Below are 18,564 nucleotides of genomic sequence, written 5' to 3'. Positions count from 1 at the left end.
TTCGGTTATCAAAAAAAAAAAAAATAAAAAAAACAACAACTACTAATCGCCATTTTAAAAAATAAATCAATGACAATGACAATAAATAACAAATGACCATTAATTAGGATTTTTATTACCCTTTAATGTTGGAAAGAGCAGTGATAAAGATTCATCAAGATGAACGTCAATGACATTCCTCCACAATGTCTTCAAGATCCACAATTTGTAAATGTTTGTGTTGCATCTTTGTGTTCACAAAAAGTTAAATCAGAAAAATTAATTGAAGGTGAATATAATTAATAATTAGTTATTATTGCAATTGTTCAATTGTTGACAATTTTATTACAGATGGAGAACAAGAACTCAAAGAACTTAAAGCAACTGTTATCGATGAATTGAATCATCGTAAAAAATTAAAAAAACAAATTCAAGAAAATCAAGATACAATTGCAGTGTTGGAGCCAGCTTTACAAAGGTATCAAATTTATTATTTTAATCTTTTTAAGTTATTCATTTAATTAAATATTTATTTAATCAACAGTCTTAGAGATACTGAAAAGGATTTGAACGAGAAGCTGAATGAAGTAAAAGCCTCTTTAGATACAGATCAACAAAAAACTGAGCTTGAAAAAAAAGCATACATTGAAATTTTAGAAAGTTACAAATCAACATGGCAACAATACAAAGTAATAAATAAAAATTATAAGCTTATTATTTTAATTTTAATGAATTCTAATTTGTTTATCAGATTGAGTATGAAAAAATGCCCGGTGCAGTTAAAAGAAAAGAAGCTCAAATAAATTTAAAAAAGCTAGAAATTCAATTGATGGTAGGAGAATTCAAGAAAAATGAACTTGATAAAATAGTGGCCCAAAGAAGACTCATCAACAACAGACGAATTCAATTAAAAATTGTAGAATTATCAGGAATGTTATTGAAAAGATTCAATAGACAAAAGTATCATCTTGAACGAATTCAAGAAATTAAATTACTCAATGAAAAATTATATAAACTTCGAGAGCATGTAAATGATTGATTTTTTATTATTTTATATTTATCAATTTATAATTAATTAATGTAATTTATTTTTTAGTACAATTGTTTAATTAAAAAAAATGAAGAAAAAGAAAAAATTAGATTATTGGCAAGACAACAAATGCCACCACCAAGATTGGACATTGGATCATTTGCTCGTACATTTTGTACTTCTCAAACTTCAAATTATCAGCTGATTGAACAAAAAAGAAAAAATTTAAATTATGAACGTGATTCTGATACAGTATCAATAAACTCAGTTATGTTTGAAGAAATGTGTAAAAATGATGATGACAATTTAACAATAACTAGTCCAGTTATTCAATCAACACCAGATAATCAAGAAAAAAGTATAAATTAATTATTTTCATTTGATTTCTTAAACTTAATTAAATTATCAATTATTTTTTAAATTTATTTTAGAGTCTGTATCGCCTGTATTAAATTCAGTAAATGATACAAATATTGGTACACTAGAGACGTACTATCGACAATTGTCAATTGAAAAAAAAAATAATTCAAGCATAGAACCAGAGACACCTAAAAAAGTAACATCACCAGATAAAATTACTGAAGTTATTAGTCATGAAAAAAGATCTCCATCACCAGAAACATTAAAACAAAATCAACAAGATGAGCCAGAATTAAAAAAACAAAAATTAATGAAATCAGTTGAGATAAATAATGAAGAAATAATAAAAATTGATAACCCAACACGTTCAATGCCACAAATTAAAAAAGTTGAACGTGTTAATCATCCCATAATGAAAAATCATACAATCGAAAAAACTCCAATGCTATCAGATTTATTTTCACCTCATCATTATGCAATGTCTGATATATCAAGTGCAACTAACATGACAACAACTAATTATTCAAACTATGATTCAACAAGAGGTAATATTTTTTATATAAAATAATATCACTATTAATTTATAATAATTAATAAGCTATTAAAAATATTTCAGCTAATTATGAAAAAAATGAAAAAATAAATTATCCAAATTCACCAGTACAAAGTTGGATGGGTGATGTTTCACCTGTACATTCACAAGCATCATTTATGTCAGATATATCAGCAATTAAAAATATTAATAAAAAAGATGAATCAACTGATGATAATGATGATAAACAAATTCCAGGTAGATTTGATTTATCTACAACTGAAAAAATACCAAATTTTATACTTTATTTACTTGTTATAATCTATTTTTTTAGGCTCGAGCTTTTTCAACTTTTTCAATTCAAATAATACAAAAAATACTTTCTTTTAAAGAAAAATGAAAAATATCATTTAATACAAGTCTTCATATATGATGACAGTCAACAAGTATAATTAATTTTCATTTATTTTTTCGTTTTGTAATTAGTAACAATTAACTGATTATTTCTTCCGGTAATTACTGAGTCATCATAAATATTCTCAGTATAAGAATTTAAAAAAAAAAAAAAAAAAAATTAAATAAATCTCAAAGTATACATTTCTCTTTTATTTGTAATTATTATTTTCTTTTATATTTTGTAACAACACATCAACATTGATATGTGTTTATTCTCGTAAGAAAAAAAAAGAAAAAAATTAAAATAATTTATAACAATAACTATTAATTATAAAAAATGTTAAATATTTGTTTCAAAAAAAAAAATGTTTAGTTTATAAAATAAATAAAATGAAAGTATATAAGACATAGTTAATTACAAAAAAAAAATATATAATTAATACACAAAATAATATGTAAAAAATAATATGTTGAATATAAAATATATATTTTTGTTTTTAAACATTGACACAAAAAATTTCTGAAATAAAGTGTATTATTTATTTGCTATTTAATTTTTTAGATAATTTATGATGATAATTATCCTCTTAAATATTTTCCAGCTCCATAACGAGATGATATAGCACTGCAACCAACAACAGCATCACCTCGTGAACCATCTGGACATGTACAAACAGCAATATGACGACGTGCTTCACATTTAGCTGTTAATGCACATTCTTTACCAGTACATGGATCTTGACAATAATAATCAATACATGCACGATTATCAGCACATTCATTATCACTTTGACATTCACCCTTTCGACAACTTGTCAATGCGTTACCAATATAACCAGGTTCACATGTACATACTGGTCTTTCTTTTCCAGTATTATCATGACCAGGATTACAAACTGCATTTTCACCACATGGATTTGGCTTACAAAGATCCTCTGTAATAAAATATTTTATAAATATTAATAATTTATAATTTTAATTATCAATTTTTTTCTGATATTAATTATTACCTGGTGTAAAAGGTCTACAGCTAACAAATGGATCACCAGTCATGTCTCTTGGACAACTACAAATAGCAGTTGCACCACGTAATTCACAATTTGCATTAATACCACATGCATTTTCACATGGATTACTACATTTGTGATATGAACACACTGGTTTACCACCTGGACAATCTCCATCAACAGTACACTCAGCATAACATCTGGTAAATGGACTACCAAGCCAATTCTGTAATAATAAAAATATAAATATTATAAAATTAAATAATTTAAAAATGAATTTATCAAGTTATATAAATAATTAATTTACAGGTGGACAACTACAAGTTGGAACATGATTAACGACTCGGCAATTAGCTCCAACTCCACATGCTCCAGCACAAGGATCCACACAGTTATTATTTAAACAGGATTTGTGATTTGCACAATCGTCATCGACTGTAATAAAATAATAATAATAATCATTTAATTAATGACAACTAATTTGAATATTAAATTTTATATATATTTATTTATTACTTTGACATTCAACACGATGACAGTGAGAAAGAGGATCACCAATGTAAAGATTAAGACAAGAACAAACTGGTCTTCCATCAGTCATTGTACATTTTGCATTTGTTCCACATGTATAAGATCCACAGCCTAATTTTAAATGAAATTATCAATTAATTATTTATCAATTAGTCTTTCGTTAATTTTTATAATTACCATTGCTTGATTGAATTCTTGGCTGATAATAAGATTGATAATAATTCATTGCTTCTGTTAATGACAAACAATGAAAAGCCAATCCGACAAGGAATAATGTCAATCGAAATGAAATCATGATTTCGATAAAATTATTTCTACAACGAAAATTATTTTTAAAAAAATCACTGTTAATTTAGTAAATATAAAATTTAAGTTCCACACGAGTTTGTGAGACAGAAACGACTGGCAAAATAATATAATTTCAATAAAATATAGGTAAATCTTGTAGTATTATTCCCACCACGTTTAAGCCCACGCTTGACCATGAAATATCCTTGATAAAATTGGTAGATGAGAGGAGGAAAAAATGTAAAATAATATTCCACATGGAACCATCTAAGCCCCCTTTGCTTGTCTACCTTCATTTGAAATAATTAAAAACATGTCTACGCATGTAGGCAGTTGTGATTTAATTACATTGATTCATTATTTTATTATAACACTTGATTTGATGATTAAACAACATCTTTGTGACAATATATAATTATTTTTTTCAATCATATTTATATTGACTAGTCATCAGGTGTTTATATGAATATTGTGTAATTTACATGTTTCCAAAAATGGTCAACGAATCCTTGAATTCGAGATCGTGACCTCGTGAACAATATGTATATATATAAAAAATTCAAACGACTTTTTTAAAAACTTCCAAGTATGCATCTACATTTGTGTGTAAAAATAGAATGCTTATGTTCACTATAAAGAATTTAAGATTTAAGAAAAAAATATATTAAACAATAATAAATAAATAATACATGTCGATAAAAAAATTAAATTTATGTATTTTATATTTTAAATTTATAAAATTCATTTTGGGTATTTTAATTTTTTCCAGTAAAAAATTATTTGGTAGTCAAATTTTAATGAAATAAAAAACACGTTAATTTTAACTGTTAATGACATAAAAATTCTTGGTAAAATTTTAATAAATCATCGTCGAATAATATTTAAAATTCTCCAAAGATTTTTTAGCTTTTATCAAAATTAACAAAATTTTATTTTAAAATTAATTTCAAATGGATTTTTAATTTAATATGAATATTTAATTAATTTTAAAGAAAATTTTAATTTTGTATATTTATCATTCAAATCGAATGATGTATTATTATTTATTATTAATAATAAAAATAAATTGAAAATTAAAATCTAAAAAAACCTGTAACACACCTACGTAACGCGGAACCTTCGAGTTATCGCTGAAGAAGGCGATAAAATGTAAATAAAAATTTAATATTTTCATACAGACTTATTAAAATTAATTTAAAGTTATTTGTTTATTTAAAAAACAATCTACTTTATTATAAAAAAGATATGTTTATTTGAAAAATTCAATAGGCAGGGTCATGTATAATAATAATCACCTTCTTATTTTATTCGATCCATAATTTAATGAAAAAAACAAATAAATATTCTGGCAAAAAATACACAAGCTTTTTCCATAAATTCTGGCTAAAATTATAAACTATTTATCTGTAAAAATCAAGACATTTTAAATATTATAAATAAATAAATACAAATTTAATAAATTCAAAATTCATCGGGAACGTAAATTTTATTGTAAAAATAAAACTAACCAATCAATAATAATTTAAAAAAAAAAAAAGAAAAACAAATTTAATTTTTTCTTTTCTTTATCATTGTGTACAAAACAAGCATTAATTATTTTTTTTATTCGCTTAATTGTTATTAAATTGATTCACTCATTTTAATTAATTTATTGATGAAATGTTTATGATCGACTAGGTGCAAAAGTAACCATGTAGAAATATTTTTCATTTTTCATAATAATAATTATAATAATATAAAAAAAAAAACTTATCCTATTGTATATTATTTTTTTTTTTTTTGCACAAATTAATCTTTGATTATAAAATATCAAAGATAAAGCATTCATTTGTGGCTGTGGTTTTAAAAATTATTTTATTTAATGTGGAAGAGTGTCGTTTAACACGTGACATTAAATCAATTGATTTGTTTAATATAATTTTTAGCATCTCCATTGAATAATGATTTATATTGTATTAATAATTTAAATTTATAACTGGAGAAATGTATTTTAAAACGAAAAAAAAAAATATATATATTGTATATTTTTTTTTTAATTAAATGCTTGGCGTATTAGAAGCCACAACTCATAAAAAATGTATCAATGATTTACGTTGTTTTACTGAATTTTCCATTAATTGATTTCCTTTATTTCTTATTATTTTTTGTTTATTAATTTGAAGACTATTATTAAGTCATATTTACGCTGCTTTATTATTTGGTGGCATTTTTAAAAATTCCTCATAAGCAGCAGCAATCATGTCATCCTCTTCATCTTCATCAAGTTGTCCAGCCATCATATCACCATATACAACTCCATCATCACCATCCATATTTGCTAAATCTTGACAAAAACGACGTTCTTCAGCTGATAATACCATTCCATCTGGTCCATAGAAAACTGGTTCATCAAATTGTTGATTATTTTGATTATCTTGATTTTGTGTATTTGTTTGATTAATATCAACTGGTGTTGGACCATGTGATGATACAATTCTTCCCCAATTTGATGTACGTAATTCACATACACTGTTTACCATTCTACCAACATGAACATCAACACGTCCATTTGTTACCAATTCAGTTAATTCATGCATAACTCTTTCAATTTCTTGACGATTTGTTGTACTGTCACGTTCCAAAAATTGTCCAGCCAACTTTAATTTTTAAAAACAAAAAGCATATTTTAATTAATTAATTAAATTAAAAAATATAAATAAAATTATATAACTACCTTGAGCGATTGACAAATAAGTTTAGCTGAATTTGGTCCTGGATTTTTTAAAGTTATTGATATTAATTCTAACAATAATTTTCCCAATGCTGAGCCAGATCCAGTTGAATCCATTTGAGCAACCAATTCAGCAAGTGTCATTATTAAACCATGACATTTTTTTTCATCATCTGGTGTATGTTCAGTTAAACTTGGCCATACTTTTTTTTGAATTTCTTGTTCTTCTTTACAACGTTCAAATAATGCAGTTCTGAATGTTGAATGATTATCAGATTGATCAGCTGCATCCAAATGACAGCATAAACGTGCACCACTGTATCGGAAATTTGAATCAAGAATACACTGTAAATTAAAAATAAAAATAATAATATAATTCACATAAGTAAATATTTATTAATGTATGTATTTTTAAATGATTAAAATTTTATAAAATTAATTACTTTTTGCATGATTGCATCAATTATTTCAATAGTACTTGCTTGTACTTTTAAATGTGGTGCTATGTTACAAACAAGTGGCACAACTAAATTCTCAAATTGATCTGGATTTCTTGTTAATGTATTCATTGCTGTTGTTAATTGTGCCATAAGATTTGGTAAATCCATTTCACCACGATTATTTTGAGAATTACGATTTCCCTATTAAACAAATAAATTAATAAATCATTTAAATATTTTACAGATAATAATATTTTTAATTTAAGTTAATAAATATGCTACCTGATTTTTATCATAGCCACCCTCATAGCGTTGATATGATTGTGATGCATTATCAGAATCTCCATAATGATGATACTGCATCTGTTGTTGAACATGATATGGATATTGTTGTTGTTGTTGATGATTACCATAATGTTGCTGTCCTTGATTTCTTGAAACATTTAAACGTTCCTGGACAGAACTTCTCTGCCAACTTTGTTTTTGTTGTTGTTGCTATTTTAAAAAAGCAAACAATCAATTACAACTTCAACTTTTTAATAATTATATTTTGATTACAAATTAATACTAACAACTCCTTGAGAAGGTACAAAACTTCTTGGTACAAATTCAGCAGCTTCTGCTGATAGCTCAAATTTTTTGGCACCATCATTCATTGCAACACCACTAAACATTTCGTTCATTTCGTTAACAGCTGCTGTAATTATTATTCAATAAAATATAACAAATTAATTATAATAATGATAATATTAAAATAAAAAATTAATTGATGTATTAAATTATAAAATATTCATTTAAAATTTTGGAAAAATAATAACAACATCAAAAAAAAAAAATATAAAGCATGATGATATTCAATAAGCCATGTATCAATTTTATATAAAAAATTTTATATAAAAATGATAATTACCAGTTTGTTGATTGACAGAGGTATTGAGAGGGCGTCGCAATTGTTGATGTTGATCATTTGGCCAACCAACGCGTCCACGTCCACGTCCAGATGAACCACGACGATCACCACCACCATCACCATCACCAACATGCTCCATTATTAATTTATTAAATATATACTCAATATACTTACTACAAAAAAAAATTTAATTCAATCACTCCTAACCCCCAGACAAAGTTGTTTGATATCAAGTATTTTTCTTTTTTTTTTTTTCTTTTATCTTGACTCAACAAAACAATGCCAAAAGTGCCAAAAGTCAAACGATGCTTCACTACACAAACAGACTGCTTCCTTTTTTTTTTTTATTATTTCCTGGTGGTGTTGAGGACAGTTCAGCCTTCAGGACACACACAGTTTTTTGCTTTTTTTTTTATTTATTACCCAAAAAAAAAAAAATTTGTACGCGCGATCAGAATATGATCACGATGCCGACATGAATCCGTTATGTCGGATCAGTAGCGTCAACCACAATTATCGTACCCTCGAAAATAAAATTGAGAATTTATTTTAAAAATTATTAATTATATAATTATGTAAAATGATTGTAATATACTTGGTAATATAAAAGATGATATTATTAGCTAATTTATTTAAATCATATTGTCATTAAAATAAGATTTTAATTTATATAAAATATTTTTTTTTTGTTGATAATCATGTACAGCCCTGAAACAACATAAATAAATAAAAACTGGCACGTGGAGATTATTTTATTACTTGTATAATAAAATAATATTACAAATAAATTTGAAGCAATAAAATTTTAATTATTTAATCAATTGATTAAACCATATTTATCATTTATTAATTTTTAATTTAGAAAATGTGTGTCGCAATTTGTTATTTCATTATAAATTCACCTGACTGTTTTCAAAAAAAAATGGTGTCAAAATTAGTTTGAGCGCGAAAATTCAAATGGTTTTTGAATTGCATCAAATTCATTGATTGATTAAATTGATAAAAACAATAGTATGAATGACAATGCATTGTAAACATGAATTACTACAAGTCATACATAACATTACGTAATTTAATATATTTTTAATATACATTATGCAAAGAAAATACAATCAAATAATCAAGTTTTGACACCACCTGGCCTTGGAATGTGAAACTCTAAAAAAAAATGGCGAATGTTGTTTTTTTTTTTTATTTATAAAAAATATTATTAATTCAATTGATAATCTACTTAATTAACATTTTATATCAAAGAGATTTAATTATTTTATAAAATCAGCAACGTCAGCAAGTGTCTTTTAAGTCAACATATGTCGAATTAATTATAAATAAAAATTAAAAATCTTTAAGACGCCATTGTTATTTAGGGGTAAAAGAGAGAGAAAGAAAAAACGAAGGAGAAAAAAAATATATATTATAAATAAATAGAAGATTAAAAGTGGGAGTGATGATGATGCGGATGAAGACAAATTTCGGCGATGTGGAATTTTGGAGCATGAATATCAAGAGTTACTAACACTGATTAAAAAAAAAAAAGAAAAATATGTCACACATGCATTGAGATTTGAGTACATATATATGTATATATATTAAAAGAGTTATGCCGACAATAAGTGAGGTCCAGAGAATTCACAGGGAGGTTATCATCAAAGAGACAAGACTCAAGAGCAAGTGATCATTCTGTAACAACCCCTCCATACACATTACACTCAGTGATTGATCTCTTTTTTTTTTTTTTCTTCTTATTAAAATAAATTTACATCAGTCTCTATTCAATAAAACGCCCACATATAATTTCAATATTATTATTTTAATATTTATTTTTCATTTTATCATTGTGTGTTTGCTTCTTGAATACAAATTAGTTTTGTCAATTTCTTTTTTTTTTTTTTTTTAATTTTAAAAATTTTAGTATTTTAATTTTATATTTTTGTTTCTTTAAATTAGGAACAGTTGGATGCTTGATAAATTAAATAAATAAATCAAAAATTGAGCAAACAAATATATAAAATGTGTCGTAAAAAATCAGTGAGGAAAATCCTCGTTGATTGATTATTGAAATTAAATATTTTGTGTATTATTGTGGTTTTGAATTGTTGATTCGAAATAAGTGGTTTTTATAAGGCATGAGTGTCCAAAACACTTCTTCGGTACTGGTTAATACCACAAATTTGATAGTTAATAATGCAACATCATCATCAACAACAACAACAATGCCGGAGGGTGCTGATGATTGGGTTGAATTTTGTGATAGACACGCCCGTGCTTCAGCATCTGATTTTGCAAAAGCATTTTGTACATATGTCAGTTTAAATTTACCTGAAAGTGCTAGATCAACATTATCACATAGAGATTTTCTTCGTAAATTTGTCGATACATTTTGTGAACATTTTGAAAGTGAATATTTACGTAGAAGTGCAAGGTATTTTACACATATTTTATATTAATTAATAAATTATTAATTTATTTTTGTTTTGTCATTTAAAAGGTCACCATCATTTCATGATACAAGAAGAACAACAACAACAACAACAAATTCAACTAGTCAATCAAATAATCGTGTTAGAATACGTGCATCATCACATGAAGAATTTAGTGATTATTCTGAACAAGATGGTGATGGTATTGTATCACCAAAACCAACTCATAAACCATTTTTTCGTCGTTTATCATTTAAAGGTTTAAAAAAAGGTAAAAGTTTTTTTCATAAACAACAAAGTGATGAAGTTGAATTATCACAAAATGAAAATCGTCGTGATAAACAACTTAAATCAAGATTATCTAAAATTGTTGTTGAATGTCGTAAAGAAGGAATTGTTAATTCATTAATTGGTGAAAATACTGATGGTACACAAAAATGGGAAAAATCAAGATTAGCATTAATAAAAGCAATTGGTGGTTATATGCTTGAATTTTATTCACCACCAAAAGCAGTTAAACCACGTGATGGAGTTTTTTGTTCAGCAATAACTGAAGCTAGAGAAACAACAGCACTTGAAATGCCTGATCATGAAAATACATTTGTATTAAAAACTCAAAATGCTGAATTTGTTATTGAAGCACATGATTCAATTGATATGAGATCATGGCTTGCAACAATACGTTATTGTATGAGAACATCAAATTGTAATTCAATAAATACAAGTGGTGGTGGAGGTGGAGGTGTTGGAGGTAGTGAAGTTAGTGGCGGTGGTGGTGGTACTGATACAACTGATGGTTTAGGATTTGGTGCATCTGGTAATGATGGTGATCGTATGAGATCAAATTCAGCAAGTAAAAGTTCAAGATCAACACATGATCATAATAATGAAATTGGTAATCCACCAGAGCTACCACCAAGATTACGTACACAAAGTAATAGTAATCTTGAATTATGCTCATCTCAACAAGAAATTGAACAAAGTAAACTGCTGATATTTATATTACTCAATTTAATTATTTATTTATTATTTTTTTTTTTAATCGATAAAAGCTATTACGTGTTTTATTTATTACACTTATATAATAGTTACTGATAAATAATATTATTTTTTCAGTGGGTGGTAATGAGGGTGAAGCAGATTTAGCTGTAAGTCTTCGTGAATATCCATGGTTTCATGGTACATTACCACGTTCAGATGCAGCTCAACTTGTCTTACATAGTGCTGCAAATGGACATGGTGTTTTTCTTGTTCGACAAAGTGAAACGAGAAAAGGTGAATTTGTATTAACATTTAATTTTCAAGGACGAGCAAAGGTATATAAATTTTCTATTGAAAATAACATTTTTCTTTTTAACAAAAAATAATTAATATGTATTTTTTTTTTAAATTTAATTTATAGCATTTGAGAATGACGCTGAATGATCAAGGCCATTGTCGTGTTCAACATTTATGTTTTCCTGCAATATTGGATATGCTGGATCATTTTCGACAAAATGCAATTCCACTTGAATCAGGTGGTACTGCTGATGTGATGTTGACTGAATATGTTGTTGTTAATCATGCATTACGACCACCAGTTCATCCAGTTGCTGTACAAAATCAACAAGCAACAACAACAACAATACAAGAAAGAAGACCAGCAATTGCACCAGAGACTAGAGAAGTAAGAGTCAGCAGCGGAAGTCTCACACCACTCGAGTGAGCGCGAGTTGCCGACTCCCACAGTCTCAAGTCTGATCAACAGACAGTGAGTAGATTAAACTGCTGATGCGATGCCCCAATTTATTTTTATTAATACAAATCGAATACAATGATGAATCAATTTAGATGAAAATAATATCTATTATATTGAAATAAAAGATATTGAAAATATTAATCATAAAATTAAACAATAATGACGTGGGTGAGGGGCTCGCTTTCACGCAACACTACAACATCAAAATTTATTAATTTATTTTTTTTTATTATTTAAATTAAATCATTTATAATAATAGCTATATTTTTTGATTAATTTATTTTTATTTTTCAATTTACTTGGCTATTATTATATTTCATGTAATAATTTTTATATTTTTATTAGTTTATTGTATTTTTTATCTTTTATTTTTGTTTTTTTTTTTTTTTCAAGGTCCAGACGTATGGTGGATCGATAAGAATGAGAATTGAGTCATTGGAAAGACTCGAATTACAAAATTCAACAGCATCAACGAGTGGCAGAGCTGTACAAAATACTTATAGTTTTCTTTGACGATGGATTCGTTGTACTTTATCATCTGGCTATCGGTTTGTTAGTCATAATAATTTTAAAAAAAATCATAAATATATTACATAATTCATACTCATTGATTCCTTCAGTTAAAAAACAAAAAACAAATTAGTCATAGTCGAGCTCAATTTTTTGCAGTCATAAAAATAATTAGTCATTATAATCAGATTTTTTTTTTTTCTATATTTTTTAATTACCCACAATTGAATGTAATAGTCTTGAAAAAAATATTGGAATTCAGTTTTTTATTTTTCAATTGAGATTTAAAAATCTCAGAAGAAAAATTAGAATATATTATTGTTGTTCTTATTATTATTTGTTGATTATTAAATTATTTTTTGATGTTGTCATTTGAACAAGCTGATGAATCAAAATTGGCAGTTCTTAGTTGCCACAAAAGCTGTCTCATCTTTTCTCCTTTAATTTTCTTTAAAAGAAAAAAAAAAACACAACTCATTTCAACAAATAATAATAACAATAATATTGATAGATAATAGATAAATATTTTTTTTTTTTCTCGTAATTTTAAGTAAATGAAAATATATATATACAATGAAATGAAATTTCACATCGAATTATAAAATATCGATGATATGCACAAATTATATACACATATATTCTCATATATATTTTTTATTAATTAATTAAAATGATTTATGCTCCAAATTAGATTATAAAAAACTATTATTTTAAATCCAATGTTTTTTTTATAAAATATATTTACTTTTACTCCAAGAATATTGTTTTAAAAAATTTTTTTTTTATTTATTAAATGTTAAAATTGAAGAATCATGTTTTCCAATACAAGACTGCCAATTTTTTTTTTTTTCCTTTTTTTTTTTCCATAGATACATAGTGAAAAACAAAACTCATATATTTACAAATAGTCAAATCATATTTGGTTTTAGTTTTTTTTTTTTTTTTTCTTTTTTTTAATTAATTTTTATTAGTGGTTGTGATGTATTTAAATAATAATTAATTTACTTGAAAAAGTTGGCTCGAAAAAAATAATAATTCACAAATCATGAGACTGTTAATATCACAATATTTTTTCCCAAAACAAAAAGTCAAAAAATCAAAAATAAAACGATAAATTATACTCATTATTAAACTGATATTTTTTGTTTTTAAAAATAATTTATATGCAACATATTTTCCAACGAATAGGTACTTAAAAAATTAAAAAAAAAAAAAAGACAAAAAAACAAATTTAGCTATAGTTTTTTTCTTTTTGCTCATTATAAACTATTATTATTATTATTAATTATTATTAAATTTTGTCGATTTATAATAAAACATGTACGTAAGTTGAATTTACAAGTGATTATTGAGTCTAAATATTGTTTTTAGTTTTAATTTGAAATTAAAGAAAAAAAAAAAAACAACTAAAAATTAACTTTATATTTTTGAGGAATAAAAAATCACTAAATATGTAATTATATTATGATACTCAACGAGTTTGTACTCTAGAAATTAATTGACTGAGATAATGTATATTTGTATCTACTGGTTAATTGATAAATTAACTCATGAGCATAATATTTTTGTGTAATTGTGTAAATATGATATAATAAATTTAATCGAGCATAAGTAGTTAATCGATAAGAATAAATTTAAATAGTATCAAAAAAAAACTTTAATAATAAAATGAAAATTAAAAAAAACAAACTGTCTTTTGTGCCATTAAACAATCATCCTGAAGAACAAATGGAATAAACAAACAATAAACAAGTAAAATCATAAAACCCTGGTTTTTATTTGATCTGTTATTTTAGCAACAACTCGTCAACAAAAAAAAAAACAGAAATACAAAAATGAAAATTAATTTAATGTGTTATTGAAATATTAATTACAATTATTAAACAAAACTAAAAAAAATATAAATATAATTATTTCAAGTTTACAAAACATACTTAAATTTTAAGAATAATTAAATTATTTATCAAGTGACTTTAATCTTCATCTCCCTCAACAACTGGTGAAACCTAAAATTTATAAATAATAATTATTTATTTGTCTAAATAACAGACAAAATTATGGAATAATAAAACTTACATAATATTCAACATAACAAATATGTCCTTCATCAGTTTTAACCATATATTGAAAACAAAGTAATCCACTTTTATCAGTTCTCAATGATACAGTTTCACAACAACCAAGTGCTTTCATTGCTGGTTTAATATGTGATTGTCTATAAAAAAAACTTGCCTCTTTTTTGCACTGAAATGTGCAAATTAAATCACTGTCATGTGGTAATTCAATACGACACTCACCAGCTAAGCCATTTGATGTTATACGAAAGTATGGTGTTTCTGGTGATAACAACAACTGTCAAAAAAATATAAATAATAATTATTAATAAATTATATTTATTATTATTATTTTATAAATAATAATTTTACCTCCAAATATTCACTACTTGGATCAAGCTCAGTCCAAATATCTCTGAGTAATGTTGTTTTTAATACAACTCTATTTAAAACCAGTTCAGTTTCCATATGAAAATCTAAAATTTCATCTGGATCTTGTGTTTTTAATGAACAATCAGTTATTATTCCATCTTCTTCAATTAACACAGTTACTGGATGTCCTTGATCTTTGTAATAAAGTTGTAAACCAACAGATGCATTTGCTGATGACATATTACTCCAAAACATATTTAAACATTCAACTAATACTGTTAAATTAATTTTAAATATAACATCTTCAACTAAATTAAATTCTTGAAATACTTGTATTGGTATGTATGCACTTGCTTGTATACATTTTGAATCTTCAACAGTTATTTTAAGTCCATTATCTGTACAAAAACATGTTGCATTTTCACGATGATTAACTGAACGTAAAAGTTGTACAAATGTTTTAAGTGTACCTAATTTAGCAACAAGTTTATAATTATCAATTTGTGGATTCATCTTGAATATATGTCACTTGATAATGAAGTAAATTTTTAAATTGTACTGGTGTTAATGAATTTATATTTAATTTTTTTGTATCAAGATTAGCTAACCAAGCAGCTAACAAATGTTTACATGTTAATTCTGATTGATCACCAAGTACATGATATCTAAATGAATAACATGAACAAAAATTTACATTTGGAAATAATGTATAACATTCACCAGTTAATCCTTTAACTTCAATTAGCCACCTTGATTCATAAATATCCTTTAAAGTACCTTTTTGAACTGGATCAAATGCAATTATTTTTGTAACTCTTTTTGTTTCATATAATTTTAATGCACGTTCAAATACATCACCAAATATATCAACAAGTTTTTTTAATATTGAATCTGTAACTGTAAATTTTTTATTGGTTAGTTTTGCCTTTTGTTATTAATAATATTACATTTTTCATACATTTGTTTTGTTTTAAAAATTCAACAGCTGATTCTTGAAGAACGTGTTTTGCTATGTCTGGAAATTCTTGACTAATTATGTTGTCAATTGTTGTTGAAGTTGATGGATTGTCATTATGTTTGTTCATTATTTTTTTATTTAACAAATCATTTCACCTACTGTTTTTTTTTTTTTATCAAAATTATTTACAACAAGTGTCACACTTTTTATTTTGGCGCCAACACGATAATCTTTTGTGTCCTCAATCCTCATAAACAATAATAATAATAATAATAATATATTCTAAAGGAGTGTTTCCACTGTTATAACAACGATAACCAGTTAACCACGTGGAAAAAGCACATGTGAAAACAAAAAAGAAAAATCATAAAAAATTGTTTAAATATATTTGTTTATTGTTTAAAATAATCATGAAAAATAATTTTGGGTAAATGTCGGCTTGCATTAATCAGTTGAGAAAAAACAATAAATAAATAACATTTTCGTTATAATTATCAAAAAAGAAAAATTTTATTAATAATACAAATTGAAAATGGTACAAAATGTATGGAATTATTATTGTGATCTGAAAAAAAAAAATAAGAAAAAAAAACATAAATAATTTCCTTTTTTTTTTTAAATAAAATTAGGCTATTGAATAGAATGAATAAATAAATAAATGTAAAATTATAAAAAAAAATAATTACTTTTTTTGGAGTTCTTCAATTTGTGAGTATAAAAATCCATTTTCCTTGGATAGTCTATTAATGTGTATTAAGCTGTATAAGCCGACCCCATATATCCATAATTCTCGGCTAATATTGCCGAGTGCGACAATACTCGTAATCAACATTTTCATCTTTATCTAGATTGACGTTGGTAAAATGGGTAAAATGTGAAATATAATAAAGCTGGAAGATGAACTTCTAGTCTCTAATTGCTAATACACTGACTGAAATGAACCTGCACAGACCACTGAAATAGATATGTATGAATTATGAATGATGAAAGATGAACTCATATGCACAAACATGTGGTACAATGTGGTATTTCTTTCTCACTCACACACATGCAGTCACATCAAATATTCAAATCTTGTACAAATTTCAAACTGCACTACTCTAATTGAAAAATATAAAACAACAAATAATTATAGAAAAAAAAATTAATTAATAATTTGTCGTTAATTATTTTCATAAAAATAATTTATTTCCATAAAAGTAGTACATTCAAATATTTAAAAATAAATATTTAATACTCGGTCAATATAAATAAAAACAATTAATTGCTTAAATTTATTAATAACACGAAATAATTATCACGTATATTTACAATTAATTTAAAAGTTTATGTTATAATTGGTTGAGGGGCTCTTCTTTTTTTATAATTAATCTGACTTGATTCAACAATAGTGTCAGATGATTTTGAAAATCCCATCAGCTGAGCAAGCTCTTGTTCCAGCTCATCATCATCATCATCATCATCATCTTGCTTGAGTGTATCAAAAAACCTTGACTTTGATAATATAATTGAAAATTCATTTTTTACATTATCAATACTCCTGGAAACAAAATTAAAAATAAAATAAACATTATAATAAAAAAATTAATTAGCTAATTAAAATATATTATACTTACATGTATTTTTTTTTTTTTAAACATTTAAAAGCCTCTAAGGATTTTTCATAAATCTCAATCTTGCATTTAACTTTAGCCAAAGCTTCATCAATTCTTTCAAGTTGCTTCTCCATAAGTTCTTTTCTTATCATTGCAGCTAAAAGAGAAAAAAAATGTAATCCATATAATTAATTAATTAAATAATAATAAAAAAATTAATTTTTAAATATAAAATTTAATAAATAAACAAATAAACATACCATCAATTTTTTCATAATCGTAATATTCAATTTTTTTAATGTATAACATTTCTTGCTGAATTTTAAATTCAAGATCAGCTCGACATTTAATCAATAAATTTTCATCCTTTTTTAATTTATTCAACAAATTTTTAAAAAATGCTTTTTTTGATGAATTTCGTTTTCTCAGTTTAAGAGAAATTTTAGAAAACCAGCTCATTTTTAAATTGGGTTTTAAAAAAACTGACTATAATTTATAGTGAAGCACTCGGTGTTAAATCCAAGACTCATTTGAATAGTCGAATACTCGATGAATCGCTGATTTATTAAATAATAATAAGCACTTATTATAAATATTTAACATTTCTTATGTTTTGGTGTTTGGTTTCTGAGAATAAACCATTGAGTCAGTGACTCTCTATAAAAACAAAAGTGTTTGATTACATTATCTTGTTCTAAGTATTTAATTACATTAAAACTTTTTTCTTAGCCAGT

The 18,564-nt window shown here is 25.0% G+C and overlaps 7 protein-coding genes across 11 annotated transcripts; 2 read left to right on the top strand and 5 right to left on the bottom strand.

Moving 5' to 3' along the window:
- The first annotated feature begins 92 nt into the window (after positions 1–92).
- Positions 93–2,870, top strand: LOC122849398 (DNA repair protein RAD50-like). The gene is made up of 8 exons (XM_044148095.1): positions 93–268; positions 331–457; positions 524–668; positions 731–1,006; positions 1,076–1,367; positions 1,441–1,914; positions 1,986–2,159; positions 2,860–2,870. Exons 1-8 carry the CDS (start codon positions 160–162, stop codon positions 2,868–2,870), a joined length of 1,608 nt encoding a protein of 535 aa, XP_044004030.1. The 5' UTR covers positions 93–159.
- On the bottom strand, positions 1,901–4,259 carry LOC122848491 (neurogenic locus notch homolog protein 3-like). The gene is made up of 5 exons (XM_044146579.1): positions 4,013–4,259; positions 3,821–3,946; positions 3,612–3,739; positions 3,308–3,530; positions 1,901–3,232 (listed from the first exon to the last, which is right to left on the bottom strand). Exons 1-5 carry the CDS (start codon positions 4,128–4,130, stop codon positions 2,877–2,879), a joined length of 951 nt encoding a protein of 316 aa, XP_044002514.1. The 5' UTR covers positions 4,131–4,259; the 3' UTR covers positions 1,901–2,876.
- A 1,533-nt stretch (positions 4,260–5,792) lies between these two features.
- LOC122848490 (polyadenylate-binding protein-interacting protein 1) lies at positions 5,793–8,671 on the bottom strand. Of its 3 annotated transcripts, none has more exons than XM_044146575.1 (6): positions 8,184–8,671; positions 7,846–7,970; positions 7,556–7,768; positions 7,277–7,474; positions 6,837–7,178; positions 5,793–6,759 (listed from the first exon to the last, which is right to left on the bottom strand). In XM_044146575.1, the coding sequence occupies exons 1-6, from the start codon at positions 8,320–8,322 to the stop codon at positions 6,304–6,306; spliced, it is 1,473 nt and encodes a 490-aa protein (XP_044002510.1). In that variant the 5' UTR covers positions 8,323–8,671; the 3' UTR covers positions 5,793–6,303. The 3 variants fall into 3 exon arrangements, with proteins under 3 accessions (XP_044002510.1, XP_044002511.1, XP_044002512.1); XM_044146576.1 differs by having other exon boundaries at positions 7,846–7,967; positions 8,184–8,607; XM_044146577.1 differs by having other exon boundaries at positions 6,086–6,759; positions 8,358–8,605.
- Positions 8,672–9,430: 759 nt separating this feature from the next.
- LOC122848486 (SH2B adapter protein 1) lies at positions 9,431–14,339 on the top strand. Of its 2 annotated transcripts, XM_044146570.1 has the most exons (6): positions 9,431–9,850; positions 10,131–10,605; positions 10,672–11,585; positions 11,720–11,919; positions 12,006–12,269; positions 12,735–14,339. In XM_044146570.1, exons 2-6 carry the CDS (start codon positions 10,310–10,312, stop codon positions 12,852–12,854), a joined length of 1,794 nt encoding a protein of 597 aa, XP_044002505.1. In that variant the 5' UTR covers positions 9,431–9,850; positions 10,131–10,309; the 3' UTR covers positions 12,855–14,339. The 2 variants fall into 2 exon arrangements, with proteins under 2 accessions (XP_044002505.1, XP_044002506.1); XM_044146571.1 differs by lacking the exon at positions 9,431–9,850 and having other exon boundaries at positions 10,162–10,605; positions 12,006–12,353; positions 12,735–12,850.
- Positions 14,340–14,753: 414 nt separating this feature from the next.
- Positions 14,754–15,790, bottom strand: LOC122848487 (cell cycle checkpoint protein RAD1). Its single transcript, XM_044146572.1, has 3 exons — positions 15,278–15,790; positions 14,928–15,203; positions 14,754–14,857 (listed from the first exon to the last, which is right to left on the bottom strand). The coding sequence occupies exons 1-3, from the start codon at positions 15,788–15,790 to the stop codon at positions 14,825–14,827; spliced, it is 822 nt and encodes a 273-aa protein (XP_044002507.1). The 3' UTR covers positions 14,754–14,824.
- Positions 15,774–16,472, bottom strand: LOC122848488 (zinc finger SWIM domain-containing protein 7-like). 2 transcript variants are annotated; one of them, XM_044146573.1, is made up of 2 exons: positions 16,236–16,472; positions 15,774–16,174 (listed from the first exon to the last, which is right to left on the bottom strand). In XM_044146573.1, exons 1-2 carry the CDS (start codon positions 16,360–16,362, stop codon positions 15,774–15,776), a joined length of 528 nt encoding a protein of 175 aa, XP_044002508.1. In that variant the 5' UTR covers positions 16,363–16,472. The 2 variants fall into 2 exon arrangements, with proteins under 2 accessions (XP_044002508.1, XP_044002509.1); XM_044146574.1 differs by having other exon boundaries at positions 15,774–16,168.
- A 929-nt stretch (positions 16,473–17,401) lies between these two features.
- On the bottom strand, positions 17,402–18,386 carry LOC122848485. The gene is made up of 3 exons (XM_044146569.1): positions 18,091–18,386; positions 17,852–17,987; positions 17,402–17,775 (listed from the first exon to the last, which is right to left on the bottom strand). Exons 1-3 carry the CDS (start codon positions 18,287–18,289, stop codon positions 17,562–17,564), a joined length of 549 nt encoding a protein of 182 aa, XP_044002504.1. The 5' UTR covers positions 18,290–18,386; the 3' UTR covers positions 17,402–17,561.
- Positions 18,387–18,564: the final 178 nt, after the last annotated feature.

The sequence above is a fragment of the Aphidius gifuensis genome, linkage group LG2 (genome assembly GCF_014905175.1).
Source record: "Aphidius gifuensis isolate YNYX2018 linkage group LG2, ASM1490517v1, whole genome shotgun sequence".
In the NCBI taxonomy this organism is placed as follows: domain Eukaryota; kingdom Metazoa; phylum Arthropoda; class Insecta; order Hymenoptera; family Braconidae; genus Aphidius; species Aphidius gifuensis.
This window is presented reverse-complemented; position numbering and strand designations above follow the sequence as displayed.

Excerpts from the sequence above, each read along its gene's own strand:
- LOC122848487 (XM_044146572.1), bottom strand. The coding sequence starts at position 15,790 with ATGAATCCACAAATTGATAATTATAAACTTGTTGCTAAATTAGGTACA. Across the intron at positions 15,204-15,277 it reads CAAGTAGTGAATATTTGGAG|TTGTTGTTATCACCAGAAAC; the intron begins GTAAAATTATTA and ends TTTTTTTGACAG. Across the intron at positions 14,858-14,927 it reads TTTGTTATGTTGAATATTAT|GTTTCACCAGTTGTTGAGGG; the intron begins GTAAGTTTTATT and ends TATAAATTTTAG.
- LOC122848486 (XM_044146570.1), top strand. The coding sequence starts at position 10,310 with ATGAGTGTCCAAAACACTTCTTCGGTACTGGTTAATACCACAAATTTG. Across the intron at positions 10,606-10,671 it reads TATTTACGTAGAAGTGCAAG|GTCACCATCATTTCATGATA; the intron begins GTATTTTACACA and ends GTCATTTAAAAG. Across the intron at positions 11,586-11,719 it reads TCAACAAGAAATTGAACAAA|TGGGTGGTAATGAGGGTGAA; the intron begins GTAAACTGCTGA and ends TTATTTTTTCAG.
- LOC122848491 (XM_044146579.1), bottom strand. The coding sequence starts at position 4,130 with ATGATTTCATTTCGATTGACATTATTCCTTGTCGGATTGGCTTTTCAT. Across the intron at positions 3,740-3,820 it reads TCATCGTGTTGAATGTCAAA|TCGATGACGATTGTGCAAAT; the intron begins GTAATAAATAAA and ends ATTTTATTACAG. Across the intron at positions 3,531-3,611 it reads CAACTTGTAGTTGTCCACCT|AATTGGCTTGGTAGTCCATT; the intron begins GTAAATTAATTA and ends TTATTATTACAG.
- LOC122848488 (XM_044146573.1), bottom strand. The coding sequence starts at position 16,362 with ATGAACAAACATAATGACAATCCATCAACTTCAACAACAATTGACAAC. Across the intron at positions 16,175-16,235 it reads ATTTTTAAAACAAAACAAAT|TTACAGATTCAATATTAAAA; the intron begins GTATGAAAAATG and ends AAAAATTTACAG.
- LOC122849398 (XM_044148095.1), top strand. The coding sequence starts at position 160 with ATGAACGTCAATGACATTCCTCCACAATGTCTTCAAGATCCACAATTT. Across the intron at positions 458-523 it reads TTGGAGCCAGCTTTACAAAG|TCTTAGAGATACTGAAAAGG; the intron begins GTATCAAATTTA and ends TTTAATCAACAG. Across the intron at positions 669-730 it reads CAACATGGCAACAATACAAA|ATTGAGTATGAAAAAATGCC; the intron begins GTAATAAATAAA and ends TTTGTTTATCAG.
- LOC122848485 (XM_044146569.1), bottom strand. The coding sequence starts at position 18,289 with ATGAGCTGGTTTTCTAAAATTTCTCTTAAACTGAGAAAACGAAATTCA. Across the intron at positions 17,988-18,090 it reads CGATTATGAAAAAATTGATG|CTGCAATGATAAGAAAAGAA; the intron begins GTATGTTTATTT and ends TTTCTCTTTTAG. Across the intron at positions 17,776-17,851 it reads TTAAAAAAAAAAAAATACAT|GAGTATTGATAATGTAAAAA; the intron begins GTAAGTATAATA and ends TTTTGTTTCCAG.
- LOC122848490 (XM_044146575.1), bottom strand. The coding sequence starts at position 8,322 with ATGGAGCATGTTGGTGATGGTGATGGTGGTGGTGATCGTCGTGGTTCA. Across the intron at positions 7,475-7,555 it reads GTGGCTATGATAAAAATCAG|GGAAATCGTAATTCTCAAAA; the intron begins GTAGCATATTTA and ends TTTGTTTAATAG. Across the intron at positions 6,760-6,836 it reads TTATTTGTCAATCGCTCAAG|TTGGCTGGACAATTTTTGGA; the intron begins GTAGTTATATAA and ends TAAAAATTAAAG.